The sequence below is a fragment of the Pseudophryne corroboree genome, chromosome 3, assembly GCF_028390025.1.
Source record: "Pseudophryne corroboree isolate aPseCor3 chromosome 3, aPseCor3.hap2, whole genome shotgun sequence".
Lineage (NCBI taxonomy): Eukaryota > Metazoa > Chordata > Amphibia > Anura > Myobatrachidae > Pseudophryne > Pseudophryne corroboree.
In genome coordinates this window covers 750437223-750463935 of record NC_086446.1, presented here as the reverse complement: position 1 = coordinate 750463935, position 26713 = coordinate 750437223, and the positions used below count along the sequence as shown (strand labels likewise).

At 47.5% G+C, this 26713-nt stretch overlaps 1 protein-coding gene across 1 annotated transcript in view; it reads right to left on the bottom strand.

Annotated features, from left to right (window-relative positions):
• The window catches only part of RRP12 (ribosomal RNA processing 12 homolog), a 210120-nt gene that overhangs the window by 21774 nt on the left and 161633 nt on the right, over nucleotides 1–26713 (bottom strand). Inside the window, exons 24-32 of the mRNA XM_063962348.1 lie at nucleotides 20470–20577; nucleotides 20021–20178; nucleotides 18665–18756; nucleotides 18099–18254; nucleotides 6579–6742; nucleotides 4978–5085; nucleotides 2448–2497; nucleotides 1825–1900; nucleotides 461–528 (exon numbers count right to left, since the gene is read on the bottom strand). Coding sequence (XP_063818418.1) covers nucleotides 461–528; nucleotides 1825–1900; nucleotides 2448–2497; nucleotides 4978–5085; nucleotides 6579–6742; nucleotides 18099–18254; nucleotides 18665–18756; nucleotides 20021–20178; nucleotides 20470–20577 — 980 coding nt within the window. The remainder of the gene's footprint in view (nucleotides 1–460; nucleotides 529–1824; nucleotides 1901–2447; nucleotides 2498–4977; nucleotides 5086–6578; nucleotides 6743–18098; nucleotides 18255–18664; nucleotides 18757–20020; nucleotides 20179–20469; nucleotides 20578–26713) is intronic.

Below are 26713 nucleotides of genomic sequence, written 5' to 3'. Positions count from 1 at the left end.
TAGAGTTGAGTGTAAATGTTACCCCTAAAGTAGACACTGCTGCACGGTAAGTGGTAGAAATACAGCCTTTTTTGTATGCAGGGCAAATACTGCTACCTCTCACAAGCGCTGCGCACACTACAGTTGGTCTAGGTCGCAGTCCCTACCTTCCCAACACTAAACTAAACGCTGCATCTTCTCCCACCTGCAGCTCACAATGGTCTTTCCTGGTTCAAATTTTGCACGACTACATCAGTTCTTAAGCCCAGATCAGAAAGGGAATTGAAATGAGTCTTTGAAATTTCACAGTATTGTGTTTCATTTAATTACAATGCATCTACAGAGAGTAGAAAAGTGAAATTAAATGTGTTCCCCTGAAAAAAACCAAATCTTTTTGTCTGTCCAAGTCATGTGGGAGGCTCCGCCGCTGGGAGAGAAAACAAGTACGCAATTTGAATATAATTCAGCCTTTTCAATTTACCTTTGATTTGTAATTCGTCCCAAACTCCGGCTTCTTGGAAACAGGTCTGTGTATTCCAGAGCCCCCAGCTGTCAAAGACAAGGGACCGTAGAGAGGTGTGAAAATGAACGATAGACCAGGGGGAGTAGTCACATCAAAGAGCGGGCAAGTAGGAGTGCAGCCAGCTGTAAGTCCTGCCCTCCTAATTGCATTATCTGAACCTGCCAGACAGTAATAGATGCTGGAACAAACACTAAAAAGAATCCCAGAAGATGCCTCATAATCTGACGTGCTCTCCTACTGTTACCGATGCCAGGCATGAAATTCATTGTTTCCAGCTAAATGTGGTCTGCCAAACGCACACAGCCCCTGTACTCCTACATTATTACCAGGCAGTGCCTGACTGCATGGAGCTTCCAAGTCTAAAGTAACACTTAGCACGGCTAACATTTGCTCACAGACACATTATATACACACTGATATGTAGCATGTGCCCGATTTTCCTGTGCCCACTGCCATCATCCTGGCACGAGCAGCTTCATATCAGGAACACCCTTGTCATGGGCAATGCAGGAGGAGCAAAGCGACACAGCTGCCAATGGACTTACTTTACTGGGGCTGCGAGGGGTCCAGAGCGACTTACACACTTCACAAACATGAGGAACACAAGAAAACTGCAAAAGACATGCAGTACCATACAGTGGATACGATATATAAGATATAAGCATTGCTGCACATACAGCCATAACGCCTACAAAATCAGCACTGGATGAACCCAAGGGCTTGGTGCATGGGTGGGAGTAGGGGGGAGGTGGGAAGGAAGAACACATGAGGGCAGAGGGCCCTGCTTGTGAGAGCTTACAATATGTAGAGGGGGTTGGGGGGGGGGGGGGCGGGAGGCTCAGGGGTGAGACAGTGTCCACAAATAAAGTAATGTAATACAGGTGCTGCCAGGCATTTCAGTTCTGATTAATGATGTGGGAAGCTAATAAGTTACACCAATTATTTAGTGGCCCATTCCTGGGGAAGGGGTTTATTCTGAAGTGCATCATATAGGGGGGAGGGCAAATAGATCCATATTTTGAGATTCGACAAAGATTAATTACAAAAAGAGAGATTATACAGAATACCCTGCACATGAGTGTTACTATTTTCTAGTGCTATCTAGTAATAATAATCAATAGTTCTTTTATTTCAGCAAAATGTGAAACCGGCTAAAAACCCTTCAGTATCTCTCTGTATTCCTAGAAATGTTTGCAGCAGATTAAAAACAACCCCCCCCCCCCCATCCCTTTGCTCCCTCCCCGATGGTCCTTCTGCAAGGAGTATGAACTGACCAGACACAGGCAGGCTGGGTGAGATCTCTATCAGAAGAGACGATTTACCTTTATATTGCGATGTCTTCCCTCCAGCCGCATCGTCGTCATTCTCTTCTCGGAAACGCTTCTTCTGAGCTTTGTTCTGTGGACGGCAGAGAAGAAAGTCGTGATCATTGCCTAGGCTGTTAGATAATGAAGAGCGACACTCCGTCTGCCCGATGTCACCATTATAACAGCCTGGTAATTACAGGCTCATTTGTCCAGAATGTAAAATCTATTCTCTTCATCAGCTGGATAATAGTATAATTTGCTTTTCTGGAAATCTACTGCACATCTCGGCCTATGTAGCTTTGTCTTGGTATACAGATATCTTCACGGGGAGACACCGCCATCGTTTGTGAGTTCCCTGTCATTATTGCCCCCAGAACTCTCCCTTTTTATTTTATGTTGTTTGCGTCCAGAGATCGAGGAGGAGTTGCATCAAGCCTTGGAGAGAGATTAAGTGGAAACGTTTTCCAAAGCAACCAGCTTCTATCACTCATCTAGCACAGTCTTTGAAACGACAGCAGCGGATTGGCTGCTTTGGGCAACTTTCCAACTTTATCTTTCTCCAAGGCTCGCTACACCTCCCTCCCAGTCATTATAATTGATATGCGCACAGAGAAATGATCGAACATTTCAAAACTTACGGTTCGAAGGCCGACTTCTTGCAAGAGGTCCGCCATCTCTTCATCCACACCTGCCAACCAACACATGGACCAAAACTAGTTACCACCTTTACCGTAGACTATTTATATGTTTGGATCATCTTTTAGTTACATGGTGGCGCCAACAAGTGTCTGCAGCGCCGAACACAAAGCAATACAATACTACATAAAGCAGGCATGTCCAAACTGCGGCCCTCCAGCTGTTGAGAAACTACATATACCAGCATGCCCTGACACAGATTTAGCATTCTCTGACAGCAAAACTGTGTCAGGGCATGCTGGGATATGTAGTTTCACAACAGCTGGAGGGCCGCAGTTTGGACATGCCTGATTTAAAGGGATCATACTAACAGTACAGGGGCAAAATCAAACTGAGATTACAGTAGCACTCTGTGACCCTGTGCCTGGGATGGAAGGTTGAGAGGGATGAGAGGGGCTAGGTGGGGGAGGGTAGAGGGCCCTGCTTGTGAAAACTCACGCTAAAGGTAAATCTGGGAGGTGAACTGGGAAAAGACGAGGAGGGAGCACATATAGCACATGCCAGTTGAGAGTGTGAGGAGAGCTGCTGGGCTTAAACGTGTGTTTTCAGGTCCCGTCTGAATCCCTACAGTCTAACAGACTATCTGATAAGACTGGAGAGGGAAAGAGGAGGGGGGGGGGGGGGGTAAGCGGGATGCAGGAAGGATGCCCTCAGCACAGAGGAGGAAGAGCAGAGATCGCGGCGGGGAGTGTGGATTGAGATGTTTTAGAGTGATACTGAGTAGCAATTTGATCACAATTTAATTTAAGACGTTCCGTGCAGAATGATGTCCTCCCTATGCCAGGCTAATAAACAATGGACAATCACACTCAATCACTCTTCTCTTTCCAGAGCCTGGGGCAGTCACCGAGCAACGGGGGACTAACACAGCGAGGCACAGCACGCAATGTGGGCACAAAGGATGCCTTAAACATAATATCAGCGGCATGAAACAGTATCACCTATACGAACATCACATACTCATACAGAAACGCTTACATCACACTGAAGAATGACATCTCTAAATAAGAAGACAACCCCCACTTGTGCCCACCAAACGCTCCTGTCATTGCTTAATCACCCACAAAGACTTTTGCACATACAGAATAAGTAAAGTCACACTATGTACTTTTCCTTCCTGGTATTACAGCTCCTGCAGAGCTTCTGTATATACAGCAGTAGCTGTTTGGTAATTCTATTCCCAAGAACAAGCTGAAGGTGGTCAGTTTCTAGCGGGTCATCATTTATGAGACTATCTGAATAACGGAAGCGTTTAGTATTTTAAAATTTTTACAAAGACTGCATCTCAGATGTAAATGAAAGCAGTTGTGGGGGAGGGGGATTAAGTTCCATGTAATGTGGACCGTGGGGAAACGTAAGCGAAGATATTGATCTCAGATCGCATAGTACAGAATCGATCCCACTGTGTTACTTTAGTAAACATAAAACTTCCATTTGGGCCAAACAAGTCCATTACTGGTAAAAGTGCTGTTTAAAGTCTAAATATTCTTTACTACAAATTTTCTGCAGCAAAATTAATTCTACGGGTTTGTCATTTTCAATATTAATTTCTCTAGAAAGATAATGAGCTTACCTCCCCCACTGTAGGTATTACTCTGCATTTCTTTTGCAGACAATGACAGGGATTTATCAATGCACCTGTCATGTTGCACGCCGTTTGATAAATGACAGCAGCTGGGTGGTACTTTATCTCTCTCAAAGACTGTATAAATCTTCCCCCTTTATCGCTCTCCCAAGTTTTGATAAATCTACCCCACTGTTTACTAATCTTATGGCGTAATGGTGCAGACAAAGGTAGTGACAGGCATAATTAAACCAGAAAAGCAGTCCACACACAGCCAGTGCGTGTTTATCTTGATACAATTTTGAAAAAATAAATGAGGAAAGAGAAAGCAAGAAAGAAAGCAAGAGAGAGAAAGAAAAAGCAAGAAAGAAAGCAAGAAAGAGAAAGAAAAAGCAAGAAAGAGAAAGAAAAAGCAAGAAAGAGAAAGAAAAAGCAAGAGAAAAAGCAAGAAAGAAAAAAAAAAGTAAAAAATAAAAATAAAAAAAAAATATTAAAAAAAAAAAAGAGAAAGAAAAAAAAATTAAAAAAAACCTAAGAAAGAGAGAAAGAAACAGGTTATTGCTGCCAGATATTCTCCTAGGATAAAAGCTCCAGCTGTATTTGCACCTCCCTTGGTCTTGTGTGTAGTAATGACACTGGTAATAAGGCTGGGATACTGCAGCAGCAGAATGGTGGGGGGGTGGGGAGGAGCGCTGCGAGTGCAACAAAGTCGGCATACAGACTATCGGGTGTTTGATCGATCAGGAACCTGACGCCATTAGAAGCATCACAGCATCCTTAATGCTGATTACAGAACTCATTATACCAATGCATTTGCTTCCTGAGCTTGTAGGCTTGGGGTCACGAGAGGAAGCAGCGTGCACGTTTTCCTCAGCAACACAATAAGTATCACACACAGTATCACGCACCTTTCGACTTCTCCTCATCACCTTCCTCATCCTTAATAATGAGCCGCCCATCTGCAGTGACCTTGAAGTCGTGGCTCTGCTTTTTGTTCCTCAGACCTGGTTTTGTGGCTGTGATATATAAAAGATGAAAAAGCAAAGATGAACAACATCACACAGCAATTATCCACACAGACCTGTGGGTGGCTTAAGTGTAGCTAATGAGGCAGATTTGTTTATGGCAGTACAAGAAGTCATGATTTGGATTTACTTTGTAATAACTAGGAATTGCTAATTGACATTTAAACGTAGATGTTGCTTCATTTTCACCAGCCGTTACCAACGCCCTAGGGCAGTGGCTGCTGCTTCCCGCGGTACATTTATGCCTCCCACGTTTGGTCCTCAAGCATACTATCAGTCCAGGTTTTCACAGATATCCATGGTTAAGCACAGGTGGCTTAATAAGTACTGCAATCATATGGATTTAACAATCTGTGCTCAATCCTGGATATCCTTAGAACCAGGACTGTTCGAGTGCCTGGTGGACAGAGTTTGGGAAGATATGCTTTAAAACATGATGAACCGGGCGATTGAACCCTACATTAGTCCTATATGCATAGAGGCTTTTTGGTACCATCCATTAATTCTGTCTTTTAGGCCATTCGGGATATTAGCATCCAGGGGGTAAAAGGAATGTAAGAAGCTCGCACAAACTACCCTTGTTTATAGCTAAGCCCTCCCCGTCTATATCCCATCAGCCCCACTGGAGCCAATCAGATGTCTGTGAAAACTTGAAAGCCCATAGGAGCAGTCCACCTGCTGACCCGCCCCTACTGTTCCATTGGCTAAGGTCTGTCCCATCGCTTGCTAGATGAAGGCGATGAGGGGCACCGCATTCCTCGGTTCCCACTGTGCATGCATGTTGGAGATGGGACAGAGCATAGAAGACTATCGTGTCTATTTACTAAGCTTGGAGAGAAATAAAGTGGAAAGAGAAAGGAGCAGCCAACCAGCTTCTAGTTGTCATTTTTCAAACACAGCCTGTAACATGGCAGTTAGGTGATTGGCTAAAACTATCTCCATCCAAAGCTTAGTAAATAGACCCTTTTTTTTTTTTTTTTTACAGTCTTATGGGGGAGTTGGGTCCTCTTCCACACAAAGATTCCATGTTATCCTGGGCTCCTAAGCACTAACGAGCAGGGCCCTCCCTACCCTGTGACCTATGTCTGCACCTCCTCCATCAACCCCAGGACATGAAACTAAAAATGGTTGGCTAGTGTAATGCCTGATGGAAATAAGCTGCAAGAGGCAACATAGCCCTGTAAACGTTCAATCGACAGACCCCTGAGGGATCTATAATCACTATATTCCCCAACGCACCAAATGACAAGCAGTGATTACACTCTTAAGGTCACCAGCTGGAATTGCAGATACTCCTTTAGTTAAGCACAGATGACAGATGACAGTCTGCCTAACAGGAGCACAAGGATATCAATCACATGAATGTTACAGCCTGCGAGTCTTATGCTGTACAATGTAATGAGGAAACACATTTCCCCCTTTATGTTTTTCTATAGCAAGTAATTTATATAGAACCTCCGCTAACACCCATTATAATCTCTCACCGAGGACACGCTGAGCGGCATTTGGGTCCAGGAAGTTTAGGGGTTCGTCTCCTTCCCCTTCTTTGAGCCAGGCTCTGTTCTTCTGCTTGGCCTGTTTCTTCTGCTGCTTTGTCTGTTTCTCATCCTCCTCTTCCTCGTCTGTATCCGCCAAGATATCGTCTATGCTGAAAACAAATCAGACAATACCAGAGGATGAGCTACATTATTTCTTAATGATTATTTCCTTTAAGCCCCGATTGCATTGTTGCACCTTACTCTACTTCTGCAGCTGTCGCTCATTTTTTTTTTACATGAATGCTGGCAGTAACAACGGAGAGGAGGAAGAAGAGGTTAGAAGAACAATCCTTGTCAAGTCCCATGGCAAAGTGCTGAAAATCAGGATTTTGGTACTTACCGATAAATCCCTTTCTCCGATTCCACAGGAGCCACTGGAGTGCAGATACAATGGGGATATAGTAGGCCAGTGTTTCCCAACCACGGTCCTCAAGGCACACTAACAGTCCTGGTTTTAGTGATATCCCTGCTTGAACACAGGTGACTTAATTAGTACCTCAGTTATTTTGAATTAACCATCTGTGCTGAAGCCTGGATATCACTAAAACCTGCACTGTTGGTGTGCTTTGAGGACCGTGGTTGGAAATGCCTGTAGTAGGCAGTAACTGGGAGCTGGCACTTTAAATTTATAACCATGTGACTAGCTCCTCCCCTACTATGTCCCCCCTCAAAGCCAGTCTAGTTAAAACTGTGCCCAAGGAGAGCTGGAAAAGACCAACATCAAAGTAGAGGAGGTTCGCTAAGCCAACTAAAACAAGATAATACCAAGGAAACCTGGAAACATAGTGATAGGGTAATAGGAACAAAACGCGCAGTCACACAGTGACTTGCAACCCGATAAGTGTAGAAGGAGGAAACAGCGCTGGGTGGGCGTCCAGTGGCCCCTGTGGAATCGGAGAAAGGGATTTATCGGTAAGTACCAAAATCCTGATTTCTCCTTCATCCACTAGGGGCCACTGGAGCGCAGATACAATGGGGACATCCCAGAGCTCCCAAGACGGGAGGGAGAGCGCTGAGTCCTGCAAAACCACTCGGCCAAACTGAGACACAGAGGCCGCAAAAATGTCAAATCCGTAAAACGTGACAAATGTATGTTGTCCCGACTAAGCGGCATCGCAACATAAAGCATTCACGGCAACACCGTGGGCGGCCGCCCCCGAAGGTCCCCTAGAGCGCGCCGAAATGGAAAACGGAGGCTCTCAAGCAACCGCCAAATAAGACTGTCTGATGGTCAGACGTATCCAACAGCTGCTGGGACCCCGGCCATTTAGGACGGGAGCATCGTACAGAACAAAGAAAAAAAATCTATCTGTTGAATAGCCGAAGACCTCTATACAGAGAGCACTGACAACATCCAGAGGTCACGAAGCCGGTGAAACCACCGAGAGAGCCAAAAACACAAGTGTCAGAGTCATATGAAAAGTGGACATGAAGCTCAGCCGTAACCTTATTCGAAAAGGGGGTTGCCGGCAGAGTACTCCCTGCAAGAAAACCCAAACTTTTACCTTTGGAAGAAAACTGAATGAGCAGAGACCTGAAACTCAGGTCAACCTAGTCGAAGCGCAGCCGAGCAAACCACCCGGAGAAACCAAAGGCGGCGGCTAAATGAAAAACCGAAAGGAAAAACCCTTGTCATCCACATCAGGCCACATAAAGTTTCCAAAAGTGGCAAAATTGAGACGAGGTAACCGACTTCCGAAATCAGGGCCCAGTAGGTATAACTAAACTAGGGAACTCCTTCCTTCTGAGAAGGTCTTGTGAACAGCCACACCGTTAAACGAAACCTGTGTAAGACTGAACAAAGAAAAGGACCCTGTTGAAGTAGACATTCCCGCAGAGGTAGGAGCCAAGGCTTCTCTACTGACAGCAGGTGCAGGGTGGATTTCCAAGTCTTGCGCGGCCAAACTGGAGTCACCGGGAGGACTAGCGTGCATTCTCCCTTTATGCGTTGCAGAAAGTGAGGTAGTAACAGAAAAGGAGGAAAGATAGACTAACCAGAAGCTCCAAGGAGCCGTGAGGGCATCCTTGGCTACTGCCGTCAGAGCTCACGTCTAAGAGTAGTAAATGGGCAGTTGAAGAGTCAGTCGGAACGCCAAGTTCTCCGCCAATAGCGGACCAGCTGACAAAACTCCGGGGAATGTCCACTCAACCGGGTGCCTGACCTGGCGGCTTGACCTGGAATGAAGACTGTTGTCCTCTGCTCAGAGGAGGATGTAGGTGACCTCTCTCAGCGCCGCACATGGCTGAAGAGAGAGTGTACTGGTCCAGAGGAAGGAAAAATCCTCTGACTGACCGAGTTGAGAACAGTACGAGGAGCATAAATGAGACCTGTGTCGAATCAGAAGATCCTGGATCCTGCGGATATTCAGAAGCAACCTAATCTGCAGAGTGAGTTTCCAGCAGTAGATTGTCCAGTTAGGGAACAAACCTCACTCCCTGCCCTTGAAGTAGAGTCATACTGTGACCTTCATGAACACGGTGGGAGCGGAAGAGAGACCGAACGGAAAGGTCTGAAAGTGGAAAGAAGTATCCTGTACTACGAATCGGAGAAGCCCGATGAGGAAGCCCAATGGAAGTAAACAGGCATCCCTGATGACTAAGAACGCCCAAAGCCCTTTTTGCTCCAAACTAGCAATCACAGACTGAAGGGAATCTAAGTTCAGAATAGGCCTGGCCGAGCCATCTGGCTTCGGCACGGGAAAAAACAAAGGCCTGAGAAAAAGCCCCAATTCCAATGATGTGTGGAAACAGGAATCAGCACCCTTGCGGTTAGAAGCATCTGGAATGCCGCCTGTAGTACAACTCTCTTGTCGTCGGAAACCGGCAGACTCGTGGAGAGGGACCACTGAGACGGTTTGACTCCAAAATCGAGTATGTAACCGCCCAAGATGAGAAACCTAAGCATACCCAGGCCTCCCAGAAAAACCACAGATATGCGCCCACCCTGGGATCTCCCAGGTGGGAGGGAGGACCGATCTGCGGTGGGTGTGTTGGAGGACCTACAATCAGACTGGTCCGAGGATGCTGAACCTCTGCCTCTTACTCTGAGATCCCCTGGTGACGGAGATACCACCCCCGTCATGGACTCGAAATCTGGAAGGGGCACAGAAAGATCTAAAGGAAAGACCGGTATAGGTCCGTCTTGGAGCTGGAGCAGCCGTAGGGGAAAGAAAAAGAGGATTTTGGTACTTACCGATAAATCCATTTCTCGGAATCCTCTAGGGGACACTGACACTGGAGCGTTCCTTAGACATTAGGGGTGTGAAGCTTGCAACCGGAGGTGTGGCACAATCTAAAATTTGTATTGTCTGCACAGCCGGCTCCTCCCCCTTCACATCCTCCTCCCTCAGTTTGGAAAATTTGACTGAGAGAATAGGACATGATACTAGAGCACCTGGTGAGGAATAGCAAACAGCATCCAAGAAACTCTTAACCGAAAAACCAACGCTGTTTGTACGAACTGTTTAAACAAGAACTTTTAATGCAGCAGGCTGACAGCACCGAGGTGGGCGTCCAGTGTCCCCTAGAGGATTCAAAGAAATGGAGTTATCGGTAAGTACCAAAATCCTCTTTTCTCTTTCATCCACTAGGGGACACTGGAGCGTTCCTTAGACATTAGGGTACGTCCCAAAGTTATCCCCCAGGGAGGGAGTGCCGTCGGTGGTCTGAAAAACTAAACGTCCGAACTTAGAGTCACCGGACGCAAAGGTATCAAACTTGTAAAATTTTGCAAACTTGTGGGCTGAAGACCACGTTGCCGCCCTGCAAAGTTGAGCAGTGGAAGCACCTCTGGCAGCTGCCCATGAGGCACCCACTGATCGGGTGGTATGAGCACCCGTCTGAACAGGAACCTGTTTGCCACAGGAAATATAAGTTTGTCAAATGGCAAGTCGAATCCATCTGGACAAAGACTGCTTAGATGCTGGCCAACCCTTCTTAGGCCCATCATAAAGAAAAAACAAATGGTCCGACTTTCTGAAGGACGACGTAACTTGTACGTATACCCGTAAAGCATGGACAACATCCATGGCTGGTTTACGTGAAACCCCGAAACAACTCTAGGCAGGAAATCCGATCTTGTACGGAGTTCAGCCCAATCCTCATGAAAAGTTAAAAAGGGGCTCATACACGATAAGGCTCCCAACTCAGAAACCCGCCTGGCCGAAGCCAAGGCAAGCAATAACGTGACCTTCCAAGAGAGATATCACAGGTCTGTTCTTGCTAACGGCTCAAAAGTAGGTGATTTCAAAAATTCCAACACCAAATTTAAGTCCCATGGTGCAATAGGAGGACAAAAAGGGGGCTGCATTCTCAGAACCCCCTGTAAAAAGGTTTGAACCTCTGGCAAGGACGCTTACCGCTGTTGAAATAGGATAGAGAGAGCCAAAATTTGAACCTTCAGAGAGCCCAGCCTAAGTTCTAAAACTAGACCGGCCTGCAGTAAGAGTAGAAGTCTGGATAAATGGAAGTTTGCCGAATTCCACCCACGTTCTTGACACCAGTCCATGTACCTCATCCAAATCCTGTAGTAGTGCATGGCTGTGACCGGCTTCCTAGCGGCAATCATCGTAGGAATGGCCGTTCGTGATTTTCCTCTGTTCCTTAAGATCCGGGTTTCAATAGCCAGCCGTTAAACACAGCCTGTTCCGGTCTGGGTGGTGGAACGGTCCCTGAGACAGCAGGTCCTCTCTCTGAGATAACCGCCAAGGATCTTCCGCGAGTAACCTTCGCAGGTCTGAATACCAATTCCTGCGGGGACAATCTGGTGCGATTAGAATCGCCCACACTCGCTCTTGTTTCAACCTTATCAGAACCCTGGGTATGAGGGGGAAGGGTGGAAAAATGTTAACTCTCCTGTTACACCAAGGAAGTGTTAATGCGTCCACTCCTTCTGCTGCCGGATCTCTTGTCCTGGACACATATCTGGGCAGCTGATGGTTTTGCCGAGACGCCATGAGGTCCACTTGAGGTAGGCCCCATCTCCTCATCACCATGTCGAAAATCTGTGGATGTAGGCACCACTCTCCCAGATGCCTGCCCTTGTGACTGAGATAATCCGCTTCCCAGTTCTCCACACCTGGAATGAACACAGCCGAGAGGATGACGTTTCACCTTTCTGCCCACAACAAGATCTTTGTGGCTTCCTTTAACGCCATCCTGCTCTTTGGTCCTCCCTGACGGTTTATGTAAGCCGCCGTCGTGACATTGTCCATCTGTATCTCTAAGTGCTGACCCATGACTAGGTCTTCGGCTAAGAGAAGCGCATTGTAAACAGCTCTCAGTTCTAGAATGTTTATAGGTAGTCTGCTCTCCTGTAACGTCCATCTGCCCTGAAACTGATGTTCCTCTAGGACGGCACCCCAACCTCTGAGACTGGCATCCGTTGTCAGGATCCTCCAATCCCAAATGCCGAATCTCTTGCCTGCTGCGAGATTCTTGTGCAACGACTACCAAATCAAGGAGGTTCGTATGCGCGGTAGAAGTGGGATTCTTCGATGTAGAAGCCAGTGTCAACCTGCTCCCTGACCAATGAGGGTAATCTGGAATGGTCAGGAATGAAGTCTGCCATACTGGAGAGCTTCGAACGACGCCACCATCTTCCTGAGAAGTTGCCCACAGAGGTATAGAGAAACCGTCTGTGTCCGTAGTACCTGAGCCACTAACCTCTGTAGGTCCTGATTCTTGTGCTCTGGTAGGAAGACTCTCAATTTTACCGTGTCCAAGATGAGACAGAGGAACTGAATCCGTTGAGTCGGTATGAGATTGGATTTCTGAAAGTTCACAATCCACCCATGTCGAATGAGAAATTGGCGAGATGTCCTAGCATCCTTAATCAGCTGTTCCTGAGAGGAGGCCTTGATCAATAGATCGTCTAGATAAGGTATTATCGTGACCCCCAACAGTCTCAATCCTGCAACCATTATCGCCATGATCTTCGTAAAGATCCTCGGGGCTGACGATAGACCGAATGGTAGGGCTCTGAACTGGTAGTGATCCTTCACCAGTGCAAACCTTAAGTAAGCTTGGTGAGGAGACAAAATCGGGACATGGAGGTATGCATCCTTTATGTCCATGGATACCATGAACTCGTCTCGTTCCAAACCTGCAATGACCGACTGAATTGATTCCATCTTGAATTTGTAGACCCATAGAAATCGGTTTAAAGCTGTTAAATTGAGTATCGGTCTGACCGTCCCGTCCGGCTTTGGTACGACAAAAAGATTGGAATAGAACCCCGTTCCTCATTGAGAGGCGGGAACTGGAGTAATGACTTCTGACTGTAGCAATTTTTGGATCGCTATCAGTAGGGCTTTTGCTTTCTGAGGGCAACGAGGCAATCCCGTTGGATTCCGTTGAATCCTGTTATTTGGCAAAGTCTCGGCCCAGGTGTCCCGAAACCTTTCAAAACCTGCGCCTATCATAGGACGCCCAAGGTGAGCTTGTCTTAGAGACCTGTTTCTGGACTGTGTACTGAGAACGGTCTCTGTTTTCACGCGCCTGAACGCGAAAACCTCTTCTCTAGCACGAAAGGACCCAAATACCGGACCAGAGTAATTTCTGCCTATTTGCGTAACTTTATGAAACGTGGTAGGCAGAAAAGAGGATTTTTTTTTTCTCTGTTTGTGAAATCCACTTGTCTAATTATAGACCAATTAAAACGTCCCCTCCTTGGGAGACCTCCACCTGCCTGTTCTGCCCGAACCATTTTTCCAAAGCACGGACCTCATAGGTCTGTGTGATGCCCTTGCAGCTATAAAGATTTTCCGGTCTCTGGGCCACAGAATCCTTATTTCTGACATGGCCGACGTAGAGAAGTATGATGCAATTCTGGTAGCATCCCTTTGCGGCCTGGCAATTGTAAGTAGTCGACTCACCGATATGCTCCGCTAGTCTAACTATTTACTCCTGCTGTATCTTTCTCTACAGCCTGAACAATACGACCAGACCATGCTATAATAGCCTTGGTGACCCAGGCACTAACTATAGTAGGTCTGTGTGTCGTAGCAGCTACAAAAAATAGATTCTTGTCTACCTTGCGATCGGACGCCTCCTTTAAAATAGTTACGTTTGGTATCGGCAAGATTGTCTTTCTACTTGACAGTCTAGCCAGAGAGGCAACCAACATCTGCGGAACCTCCCACCGATACATGTAGTGGGTAATTGAATTAGCCTCGAACTTCTTTGGAATTTTTGGAATCATTTATCAGGCGGCTTCCAAGCTTCTCCCTTTGAACATGGAGGGACTGAAGAATTGGAAAATCTGCTCCTCGTGGTTCTTGACTGAAATAAATCAAAACCTTCCAGATTCTTAACTTCTTCCTCATTGAGGTTAAGGACCTTTGACAGCTTAATAAGAGAATCTAATCCCTTAACCTCAGAGTCCTCCTCTTACGGACTGGTGTTCAGTATCGCCTCTTCTGCCTCACCTTCTTCATCATCAATTACAAGACCCCCTTCCTCTTCATGTAGGGTTGGGAGTGGTCTCTTTGCTGCCCAACACAGTCTTTTCTGCATGTGCGGGCGGAGTCATTCTACTGAAAAATTAGTCCATAATTTTGGAAAACCCTTTACACAAAGATTTAGCAGCAGCAGAAGCAAAGCCTTTCTGTAGCCTCACCAGCCATATGTAAATTAATCTCAGGATGTAATGAATTTAATACAATGTTTCAATCTGCTTGACAGTGATTGGTAGCTGAAGAATCTCCTCAGAGATTTTCTAACTACAGGTGGTCGCCTATTTCTAAAATCCAAAATGGCCACAACTGAAACATTTAAGACACATCACTAAAAGTACTGTCTGTGCTCAGCCTGCAATAGAGCCCTCCATGTAGCTGCCCCTCATAGTGCTCACTCTCCTTTCAGGCAGTGTCTGTACGGACCGTCTCTGTCTATCAGTGTCTATTTAAAAATGCTGCCTGTAAATCAACTCACTGTGCTGCTTAGGAGAGTTGCCGACCCTTTCAATCAGGGTCCTCGTCTCTCCACTTCATGGAAACCTTTGCCCCCATTTTTAACAGGTTGGCTCGGCTCCAGCTGCTCTTCTTTAAAAAGGATATTCTTTTTCTCGGCTCAGCCGTTTACTCACTGTTAGAAGAGAATCTTCAGATAGAGATACCGAACCCTTTCACTGGGATCTTAGTCTCTATTCAGTCAGAATCCTTGTCTCCACTCCTGAACTTTGTCCCCCTTTTAATCTGGTAAAGCCTGCACCCCCTTTCTTTAGGTGGGATCGGGCATTTACCATCTTTTCTTTTGAAACCTGCACCCTCCCTTTAGTTAGGAGGGATTGGGTCAGTATAAAGGAAAAAAAAGAAAGAAATCTGCATGGAGCAGGAGCTCCCTTCTGTGCTTGTACCTCCTAGGCACAATTTTCCAAACTGAGGGAGGAGAGATGTGTAGGGGGAGGAGCCGGCTGTGCAGACAATGCTAATTTTAGATTGTGCCACACCTCCGGTTGCAAGCTTCACACCCCTAATGTCTAAGGAACGCTCCAGTGTCCCTTAGTGGATGAAAGAGAAAGTGGACTTACCCCCAATGGCCTGAGAAATCCAGGCAGGAAGATCCTTCCCCACCATCTGCTGCCCATTAGGATTCAATATCCGCCTGTCACTATTGCAGCCCTAAAGGTCATCGGGCTAAAACATTTAAGCGGAAATTCAGGCTCCGAGTATACAGACGTCCTTGGAGACCTTAAAAGAACAAAGTAAAATTGTGACTCTGATCTGACCAAGGAATCAGTTGATCCTGATGCAAACCATCCCGAAACCCAGAGGACAATTGTTCCACAACTTACCTGCTCTGGACAAGGTAGAACCCCTGCTGCTGCATATTTCTCTCAGACGGCTCCTTCAGCAAGGTTGCACCAGGAACCGGCAGCTTCTTGGACTGACGATATATCGAGGGGTATACAATTGGAGAGGTCTCATATCGTTTGTGCATCCGGATGTCTCCAGGCCGCCGACCGGAGCACAGCCAGCTCATCCGAAACCGGAAAAGTCGCTGTCATTTCTTCATTGGCACCGAACCCCGAGGAACCTGAAGTGTCCAGTTCCGACTCCTTTGCCTGCAGCACCGGACGAACTGCTGTAAAAAGCGCCTCGATTTCCTGAGACACTGGTTCAGACTCCACTGAAAATCGACGTCATCAGTATTCTGGACATCTATCACCTCCTCCAAGAGAGGCCTCTCATCCGCAGAGTCGTGTAACATGGAGGTTAGCAAGCTCCCTTTAGAAACCTGGAGGGGAGAAATGACGGATGGGGTCTCTGGTTAACAATGACATTACCTGCATAAGCCGAGCTGTTCAAACAGGAGCGTGCTGCAGCTGCGTTGAGGACTAAGCAGATGGTTCCACCACACAAACCTCACACCACAGGGAAATCTCTGACTGTCCTGGGTGTTACGTTTAGTTAAACGAAAAGAGAAAAGGAGAGATTAAAGAAGTGCAGCCCTATGTAATCCCTGCACTATAACGTGCAGTGACAGGCACGTCTCCCTTCTCTGTCGTCAGATGTCCCCGCTATAAGCATACTGAGCCACAGCGGCTATTTGTCTGATGCCACACACGTTCCCCAAATTACAAACAGCATTAGTACAAAGGAATAATAAAGGGAAGGCAATACCCGCCCTGTATGTAGTGTACTGCTAAATTTGGAAGAACAGGTGAAATACATGTTTCTCGGAAGATCCGCTGGTTGCCCAAAATGGTGGCCAGCCTGTGAGAAAAGTTGGGGAAAATTTGATGTGGCAAGGTGAAGTTATGTGAGAAATGTACCCCGGTCTGTACCTGGATGTCCCTGCTATAATAATACATTGCGGTGGAAGTTGCGAGCCGCAGCCGGCTGTAACCACTATATATGTTATTATAACAGTAAATACTCAGTGATCCTAACTGGGCTCCGTGTTTAATTAACAGCACTACCCGCTTTGGATAATGTGCACTAACTAACGTCTGGCCCAAGTCGGGTTGAAGCCCTGCCGCTGTGGCGCCTGTATTTAAAATCAACGGCGCTAGCGCAGTAACAAATTGCCAAGACAACGCTGTGAAGATATGTTACCTTGTAATCACTGAAAAAACTACACAGCAAGCAGCGGAGGTAGTGTGCAGAGCCGCCGGGAGCTGAAGCCCTCTGTCGGGCTTAAGCTCCGCCCCCCCCCCTTATGGCGCCCTATTTAAATCTTAAAAACCTCCAGCGCCATCAGAGCGAGGGGCGCCCCGCATCCCCCGCCGGTAAAACGAGCCGCGGCCGGGGAGCGGGTGACTGTACCGAACCTGCTGTGCATAGCGGGACCAGGCCCCCCCCCCCCATTTCAAATCCAGCGCCATCGGAGCGGGAGGGCACCCTGCATCCCCCGACACGCCGAACCCGCCGTGCCGAGCGGGACCAGGCTCCAAACCCCCCCCGTCATGGGGCCCTTTTAAAATCTTCAAACCTCCAGCGCCATCAGAGCGGGGGGCGGCAAAGCGAGCCGCGGCCGGGGAGCGGGCGAAGGTACTGAACCCGCTATGCAGAGCGGGACTGGGCTCCGCACCCTGAATTTAAACCTGTAGCGCAATCGCACCGGGGGGGGGGGGGGGGGGGGGGCGAGCTGGGGGGTGTTGAACCGTCCCCTCTATAATGGCGTTGAATTTAAAAATGTCTAGCGCCTCTTTTTTCTAAATATCAAGTGGCCGACTGGGGTCTTGATCTTGTAACCCTGAATGACTAGCCATGTGAGCTATAAGAGCTCAATGCCTGCAATATGAGTCGTGGTCAGGGGACGGAGTTCAGAGCTGGGAGCGGGGGGGGGAGCATTTGTACTCACCGCCGTTGCTGCATAAATGCGATTGTCTCTGGAAGTCCATGCAGGATAATGGAGTGGCCCCGACACGCGCCGCACACAACGGTGTCCGGCCACTCATACTCACCGCTGCCCTGCTGCCAGAATCTTCTGCCGACGGAGCAGCCCCGACACGCGCCGCACGCAGCGGTGTCCGGCCAGTCTCCGGAGAGCTCAGTGTCTCCTTCAGCCGAGGCCCATCCCGAGCCGCACGCAGCTGCGATGGGACCTCGCTGGCAACTCCCGCGGTGCAGACTGGCAGTGGCAGAGCTGCCAGTCTGTGTGTGTAAGAAAGAAAAAAAAAAAAAAAATTCTTCAGAGAAGGCCCAAGAATGAACCAGCTCCCTAAGACTGGCTTGGAGGGGAGACATAGTAGGGGAGGAGCTAGTCACATGGTTATAAATTTCAAGTGCAAGCTCCCAGTTACTGCCTACTATATCCCCATTGTATCTGCACTCCAGTGGCCCCTAGTGGATGAAGGAGAAACATTGTTAATATATATAAATCCATGCTGATCTTACACAGCTAGTTTGATGAATCATCTTTACAGACGGATGGTCAGTGGGTTAATATAATCCCTGGTCAGACTAAGCCATTCCCCTGCTACACTCAGGAAGAGTAACACAAGGGCAGAGCTTCCCTTACCTGTCTCCCTTGAGCGTCGTAACCTCCCGATCGTCATCTCCCTCCGATGCAGCCTGTTTCAGAGCTTTCTGTTTTTTGTTTTTAGCTTCTGCCTTCCGGATGTTGACCAGGACCTTGTGGTAGTCCTCTGGCAGCATGCTCTTCACCAGATCAAACCTGGAAACCATAACAGTACGACATTACACACAAGACTCCCTTCCCCCTGCTGTGTCAGCTGTATAAATGATTGTGATGCCAATCAGAGAATTTACTTTCATTTTCAAACCTAATACAAAAAGTAATGACAGCTTCAACCTGACTGGTTGCTACGGGCAACATCGGCTCTTCTCCAAAGCACTCTAGAATAGTTTTCATCAATGTCCTCCATTGCGTGGCCTGGATACACAGTGAGACCCAATGTACACACATCTAACCATGCGACCAGATTCTAGAGCTACGTATTCTATTAGCATCTAGAACGGTCTATAGGTTACTGCAGCATTTGTAGGTTTCCCTAAATGTTTATCCTGGGTTCTTCCCTCTCTGTATAAGGACTGCCTACAGACAGCTTGGTCCCGTCACCTTACCCGAATTTGCGAATGAACTTGGTAAAGATGTTTCTCAGTTTCATGCGGAAGTGGCGCCTCATGTCCTGGCTTATATTTCCAATGGCTTCCATCTATAGGTATAAAAGCAAACATCTTAATAGGATGAGCTACAATCCCGAGCCTTTATCTCGGAGATTAGAAGACAATAGGCAAGTCAGCGATAAGTCAAGGCTGACCCTTCATGATTACGGGAACATTTTCCTGTACATCATAACGTCATTCGCTCCAGTGTAACAGCGCTGTATTACATCTTATCACTTATATCTCGTCATGACAAGTCTTACATCTATATCCTACTCTACACCTGTTTACGATGGAGAGGATGAGTCATAAAAGTACAACAATACAAATATATACTCCTTATTACTGAGGGCTATGGAAAGAAATATATATCAAGGCCGAGTGTGGTTTCTCTTTAAGAGCATCACTTGCAGCACGGACAATGGCATTTCATAGAAAAGCCCTTTGTGCAGCAGGGAGGAGAAAGAAAGGCAGGAGACAAGCTCACGGTGCTACAAACATACCAGTACACTAATCCAGCAAGGTGACAGGTAGTTATGCAAGATGAGAACCTTGATTGTCAAATGTAACATTGAGGTGTAATTTGTCCAAGTCGTGGATATCGTCAGGGCGACATTAACACACTGCCGCAGTGTAACAGATGGGTTTGTTATAGGTATATTGTACAGTGCAAACAGAGATTATGTGCTGGTAGCGGAATTATCCCAATCCCTTCTATATACAGCATCCTGTGCGTGCTGCTAACACGGTGTTAGAGTGAATGAGCCCTTAAAATGAATGCAAGTGTAACATACAGAAAATCTCTCAGTCAGCCACTAGGGGACACTGGAACATGCTGACACTGGGGTATAGATGGGTGGCTATAGGGAGCCTGGCGCTTTAAATTTTAAAGAAGCGTGAAAGCTCCTCCTCCTCTAACCCCCATCAGCCCTCAGTTTTAGAATTGTGCCGAGGGAGCCGGTCACGCTTGGCTGAGCTCCAGCCTGGATTTATTTTATTTTCCTTTTTGTTTCTTGGACTCAGGATAACCCTTCCGTATTTATGTGAAAAGTGGGGTCCAGTGCACAGGAGAGAAATTAACAGCACTTATACAAGAAGCGCCCACGCCAGGAAGTCGAGATCCGTCAGCAGTGTATTCATTCGCCAAGAGGAAATCGGAGCCACACATGGACTGGCCGCCTACCCGTACACATATTCATGGTTTTCCACTTCATACTGCAATGGCCCCACGCGTCAGGGAGCAGGTGCTGGCCGTGGGCGCCGCCCTATGTTGCTACGACTGAGTTCATGCTTGGCACTGTTACCCATACTTACCATCAACTGAAGGTGCTTGGAGAGGACTTTCAAGTCCATTACAAAGATGATGACCTTAATGAAGCCCAGAGCAGCCTTCACAACCTCCCGCGTCTTGGAACTCAACAGGAGGCACACGTTCGCCAGTAATTCCTCAATCACCTCCAGCTCCATGCGATCTGACACAACAGAGATGCAAACAATTACTCTTCCCGTGCAGATTAGTGCCCCATGGCCACCGTGAAGACCAAAGAAACTACTGGTGCGCAATAGTAAGCTAGTTGTGGCTAAAGATACATGGTCGCTATCTCACAAAGTGGAGATTTCACAATTGGGGGATGGAGGTGGTGGGAGGTGGTGGGGGGGGGAGGGGCACCCCAGTGTATCAGGTCCGCAGAGGGGCCAATTCACAAACTAAGGCACATACATGGATACCTGTAAAACAGCCGTGTTCCAGATGCACGCCCTACCTTTGAATTCAAACAGGATCCTGGTCAGGGTGAGAACTGAACAGCCGATCATCGTGATGGACCCGGTGAAGCCGGCATAGACAACCGCGAGATAACGCTGCATGGCATCTGCGAGATTAAAGTCCTGTAGTTAATGAACTGGGTTTGTATACTCCATAACAAAAGAAAAACCATACAGCGGTCACACTGTGGAAAATTTGACCACATTTCTATAGCAAGTCACAAAGATCCCAACCATGATCACTATGGGGGACATGTACTAAGCAGTGATAAAAAGTGGAGAAGTTGCCAATGGCAACCAATCAGCGGCTCTGTATACTTTTATAGTATACAAATTATAAATGTTACATCAATGCGGATTGGTTCTCAAGGGCAACTTCTCCACTTTTATCACTGCTTAGTACATGTCCCCCATAGCGGCATATTGCAAAACGCTATTGGTTTCACTTGTCGCTTCCAGACCAGCAGATAACCTCAGGCACACGACAACAGGAGTCGAAGCAACTGTCCCAGCGCTATTAGCTAGCACTGTGGTCCTATGTAAGAGTATTTCTCCATGCAGTCACTGTCAAACAAGCTGGTGCAGCGAGGAGTTCCAGGGACAGTGGGGCAGATGTAGTAAGCCTGGAGAAGGGATAACATAAGATTTTAAACCTACCGGTAAATCTTTTTCTCGTAGTCCGTAGAGGATGCTGGGACTCCGTAAGGACCATGGGGATAGACGGGCTCCGCAGGAGACATGGGCACTTTAAGAAAGACTTTGGATCTGGGTGTGCACTGGCTCCTCCCTCTATGCCCCTCCTCCAGACATCAGTTAGAGAAACTGTGCCCAGAGGAGACGGACAGTACGAGGAAAGGATTTTGTAATCCAAGGGCAAGATTCATACCAGCCACACCAATCACACCGTATAACTTGTGATATACTATCTAGTTAACAGTATGAAAAACAACATATCATCGGTCCAAAACCGATGAAACTATAACATAACCCTTATGTAAGCAATAACTATATACAAGTCTTGCAGAAGTAGTCCGCACTTGGGACGGGCGCCCAGCATCCTCTACGGACTACGAGAAAAAGATTTACCGGTAGGTTTAAAATCTTATTTTCTCTAACGTCCTAGAGGATGCTGGGACTCCGTAAGGACCATGGGGATTATACCAAATCTCCCAAACGGGCAGGTAGAGTGCGGATGACTCTGCAGCACCGATTGAGCAAACAGGAGGTCCTACTCAGCCAGGGTATCAAACTTATAGAACTTTGCAAAGGTGTTTGACCCCGACCAAGTAGCAGCTCGGCATAGCTGTAGTGCCGAGACCCCTCGGGCAACCGCCCAAGACGAACCCACCTTCCTAGTGGAATGGGCCTTAACCGATTTCGGTTACGGCAATCCTGCCGTAGAATGCGTCTGCTGAATCGTGTTACAGATCCAGCGAGCAATAGTCTGCTTTGAAGCAGATGTCGGCTTTATCACATAAAAGCCCCTAATTCCGAAACTCGCCGAAGCCAAGGCTAACAACATGACCACCTTCCAAGTGAGATATTTCAACTCCACTGTTTTAAGTAGTTCAAAACAATGTTACTTAAGGAAACTTAACACCACGTTAAGGTCCCAAGGCGCCACCGGAGGTACAAAAGGAGGCTGAATATGCAGTACTCCCTTCACAAAAGTCTGTACATCAGGTAAAGAGGCCAATTCCTTTTGAAAGAAAATGGATAAGGCCAAAATTTGAACTTTAATGGAGCCTAATTTTAGGCCCATATGCACTCCAGTCTGTAGGAAGTGAAGAAAACGGCCCAGGTGGAATTCTTCCGTAGGAGCATTCCTGGCCTCACACCAAGAAACATATTTTCGCCATATTCGGTGATAATGTTTAGACGTCACGTCCTTCCTAGCCTTTATTAGCGTAGGAATGACCTCACCTGGAATACCCTTTTCCGCTAGGATCCGGCGTTCAACCGCCATGCCGTCAAACGCAGCAAGTCTTGGAACAGACAGGGACCTTGTTGTAACAGGTCCTGCCTTAGAGGAAGAGGCCACGGATCTTCTGTGAGCATTTCTTGCAGATCCGGATACCAGGTCCTTCGTGGCCAATCTGGAACAATGAGAATTGTTCTCACTCCTCTTTTTCTTATTATCCTCAACACCTTGGGTATGAGAGGAAGAGGAGGAAACACATATACCGACTGGAATACCCACGGTGTCACTAGGGCGTCCACAGCTACCGCCTAAGGGTCTCTTGACCTGGCGCAATACCTTTGTAGCTTTTTGTTGATACGGGATGCCATCATGTCTATTTGGGGTAGTCCCCACCAACTTGCAATCTGCGCGAAGACTTCCTGATGAAGTCCCCACTCTCCCGGATGCAGATCGTGTCTGCTGAGGAAGTCTGCTTACCAGTTGTCCACTCCGGAAATGAACACTGCTGACAGAGTGCTTACATGATTCTCCGCCCAGCGAAGAATTCTGGTGGCTTCCGCCATTGCCACTCTGCTCCTTGTGCCGCCTTGGCAGTTTACATGAGCTACTGCAGTGATGTTGCCTGACTGGATCAGAACTGGTCGATTGCGAAGTAAGATCTCCGCTTGATGTAGGGCGTTGTATATGGCCCTTAGTTTCAGGATGTTGATGTGAAGACAAGTCTCTTGACTTGACCAAAGTCCTTGGAAATATCTTCCCTGTGTGACTGCTCCCCAACCTCGGAGGCTCGCGTCCGTGGTCACCAGGATCCAGTCCTGAATGCCGAACCTGCGGCCCTCTAGAAGGTGAGCACTGCTTAGCCACCACAGGAGAGATACTCTGGCCCTGGGGGACAGGGTGATCCACTGATGCAATTGCAGATGCGACCCGGACCATTTGTCCAATAGGTCCCATTTGAAGGTCCTTGCATGGAATCTGCCGTATGGAATGGCTTCGTATGTTGCCACCATCTTTCCCAGAACTTGAGTGCAATGATGTACTGACACTTGTTTTGGTTTCAACAAGTTCATGACTAGAGTCATGAGTTCCTACGCTTTTTCCTTCGGAAGAAAAACCCTTTTCTGGTCTGTGTCTAGAATCATGCGCAAAAAGGGCAGACGAGTTGTAGGATTCAGCTGCGACTTTGGAATATTGAGAATCCAGCCGTGTCGCTGTAACACATTCAGTGAAAGTGATACGCTGCTCAGCAACTTCTCCCGTGATCTCGCTTTTATGAGGAGATCGTCCAAGTACGGGATAATTGTGACACCTTGCTTGCGCAGGAGCACCATCATTTCCGCCATTACCTTGGTGAAAATTCTCGGGGCCGTGGAAAGCCCAAACGGCAACGTCTGAAATTGGTAATGACAATCCTGTACCGCAAATCTCAGGTACACCTGATGAGGAGGATATATATGGACATGCAGGTATGCATCCTTTATGTCCAGAGATACCAAAAAATATCCCCCTTCTAGGCTGGCGATGACCGTCCTGAGCGATTCCATCTTGAACTTGAACCGTTTTAAGTAAAGGTTCAGGGATTTTAAATTTAAAATGGGTCTGACCGAAACGTCCAGTTTCGGAATCACAAACAGAGTTGAGTAGTAACCCTGCCCTCTTTGAAGCAGGGGAACCTCTACCACCACTTGTTGAAGACACAATTTGTGAATCGCATGTAACACCATCTCCCTTTCCAGGGGTTGTTTCGGTAGGGCAGATTTGAAAAACCGGCGAGGAGGCACTTCTTCGAATTCCAGCTTGTAACCCTGGGAAACAATTTCTATTGCCCATGGATCCACCTGTGAGTGGACCCAGACGTGGCTGAACAGTCGAAGACGTGCCCCCACAGGAGCTGACTCCCTCAGGGGAGCCCCAGTATCATGCGGTGGATTTTGCAGAGGCCGGGGAGGACTTCTGTTCCTGGGAACTAGCTGTGTTATGCAGCTTTTTCCCTCTGCCCTTACCTCTGGCAAGAAAGGACGATCCACGTGCTCTCTTGCTTTTATTGGAACGAAAGGACTGCATTTGATAATGAGGCGCTTTCTTAGATTGTGAGGGAATATATGGCAAAAAATTCGATTTACCTGCCGTAGCCGTGGAGACGAGGTCTGAGAGTCCCTCTCCAAACAATTCCTCACCCTTGTAAGACAACAACTCCATATGTCTCTTGGAGTCGGCATCACCAGTCCACTGTCGGGTCCATAAGACACGCCTAGCAGAAACAGACATAGCGTTTATCCTGGAACCCAGTAAACTAATGTCTCTTTGAGCATCCCTCATATACAAGACCGCATCTTTTATATGCCCTAGGGTCAATAAAATGGTATCCTTATCAAGAGTCTCAATATCCGTTGATAAGGAATCTGTCCATGCTGCTACAGCACTACAAACCCAGGCCGACGCAATAGCCGGTCTGAGTATCGTACCAGAATGTGTGTAAATGGACTTCAAGGTAACCTCCTGCTTGCGATCAGCAGGATCCTTGAGGGTAGCCGTATCTTGGGATGGAAGCGCTATCTTTTTTGATAAGCGCGTCAAGGCCTTGTCCACCCTAGGGGAGGATTCCCACCGTATCCCGTCCTGCGACGGGAAAGGATACGCTGTTAGGATCCCTTTTGGGAATCTGCAGTTTTTTGTCTGGAGTTTCCCACGCTTTTTCACATACTTCGTTCAGCTCATGTGAGGAGGGAAAGGAGACCTCAGGTTTCTTTCCCTTATACATGTGTACCCTCGTGTCAGGGACAGGGGGTTCCTCAGTGATATGCAACACATCTTTTATTGCGATAATCATATATCGAATACCTTTAGCCACCTTTGGCTGTAAATTTTGTATCATCGTAATCGACACTGGAGTCTGAACCCGTGTCGGTATCTGTGTCAACTATTTGGGATAGCGGGCGCTTCTGAGACCCCCAAGGTCCCGGCGACATAGGGACAGGCATGGGTTGACTCCCTGACTGTGCCCCAGCTTCGGCTTTGTCTAGCCTTTTGTGCAATAAATTAACATTTGCACTTAAAACATTCCACATATCCATCCAGTCCGGCGTCGTCACCGCCGACGGAGACCTAACATTCATAAACTCCCCCTCCTCCTTAGGTGAGCCCTCAACCTCAGACATGTCGACACACACGTACCGACACACCACACATACACAGGGAAGCTCTTTTCTGGAGACAGGTTCCCCACCAGGCCCTTTGGAGAGACAGAGAGAGAGTATGCCAGCACACACCCCAGCGCTATATGACCCAGGAATAACACAGTAAAATAAGATTTTACTTACCGATAAATCTATTTCTCGGAGTCCGTAGTGGATGCTGGGGTTCCTGAAAGGACCATGGGGAATAGCGGCTCCGCAGGAGACAGGGCACAAAAAGTAAAGCTTTTCCGATCAGGTGGTGTGCACTGGCTCCTCCCCCTATGACCCTCCTCCAGACTCCAGTTAGGTACTGTGCCCGGACGAGCGTACACAATAAGGGAGGATTTTGAATCCCGGGTAAGACTCATACCAGCCACACCAATCACACCGTACAACTTGTGATCTAAACCCAGTTAACAGTATGATAACAGCGGAGCCTCTGAAAGATGGCTTCCTTCAACAATAACCCGAATTAGTTAACAATAACTATGTACAATTTATGCAGATAATCCGCACTTGGGATGGGCGCCCAGCATCCACTACGGACTCCGAGAAATAGATTTATCGGTAAGTAAAATCTTATTTTCTCTATCGTCCTAGTGGATGCTGGGGTTCCTGAAAGGACCATGGGGATTATACCAAAGCTCCCAAACGGGCGGGAGAGTGCGGATGACTCTGCAGCACCGAATGAGAGAACTCCAGGTCCTCCTTAGCCAGAGTATCAAATTTGTAAAATTTTACAAACGTGTTCTCCCCTGACCACGTAGCTGCTCGGCAAAGTTGTAATGCCGAGACCCCTCGGGCAGCCGCCCAAGATGAGCCCACCTTCCTTGTGGAGTGGGCCTTTACAGATTTAGGCTGTGGCAAGCCTGCCACAGAATGTGCAAGTTGGATTGTGCTACAGATCCAACGAGCAATCGTCTGCTTAGACGCAGGAGCACCCATCTTGTTGGGTGCATACAATATAAACAACGAGTCAGATTTTCTGACTCCAGCTGTCCTTGCAATATATATTTTTAATGCTCTGACAACGTCCAGTAACTTGGAGTCCTCCAAGTCACTTGTAGCCGCAGGCACTACAATAGGCTGGTTCAGATGAAATGCTGACACCACCTTAGGGAGAAAATGCGGACGAGTCCGCAGTTC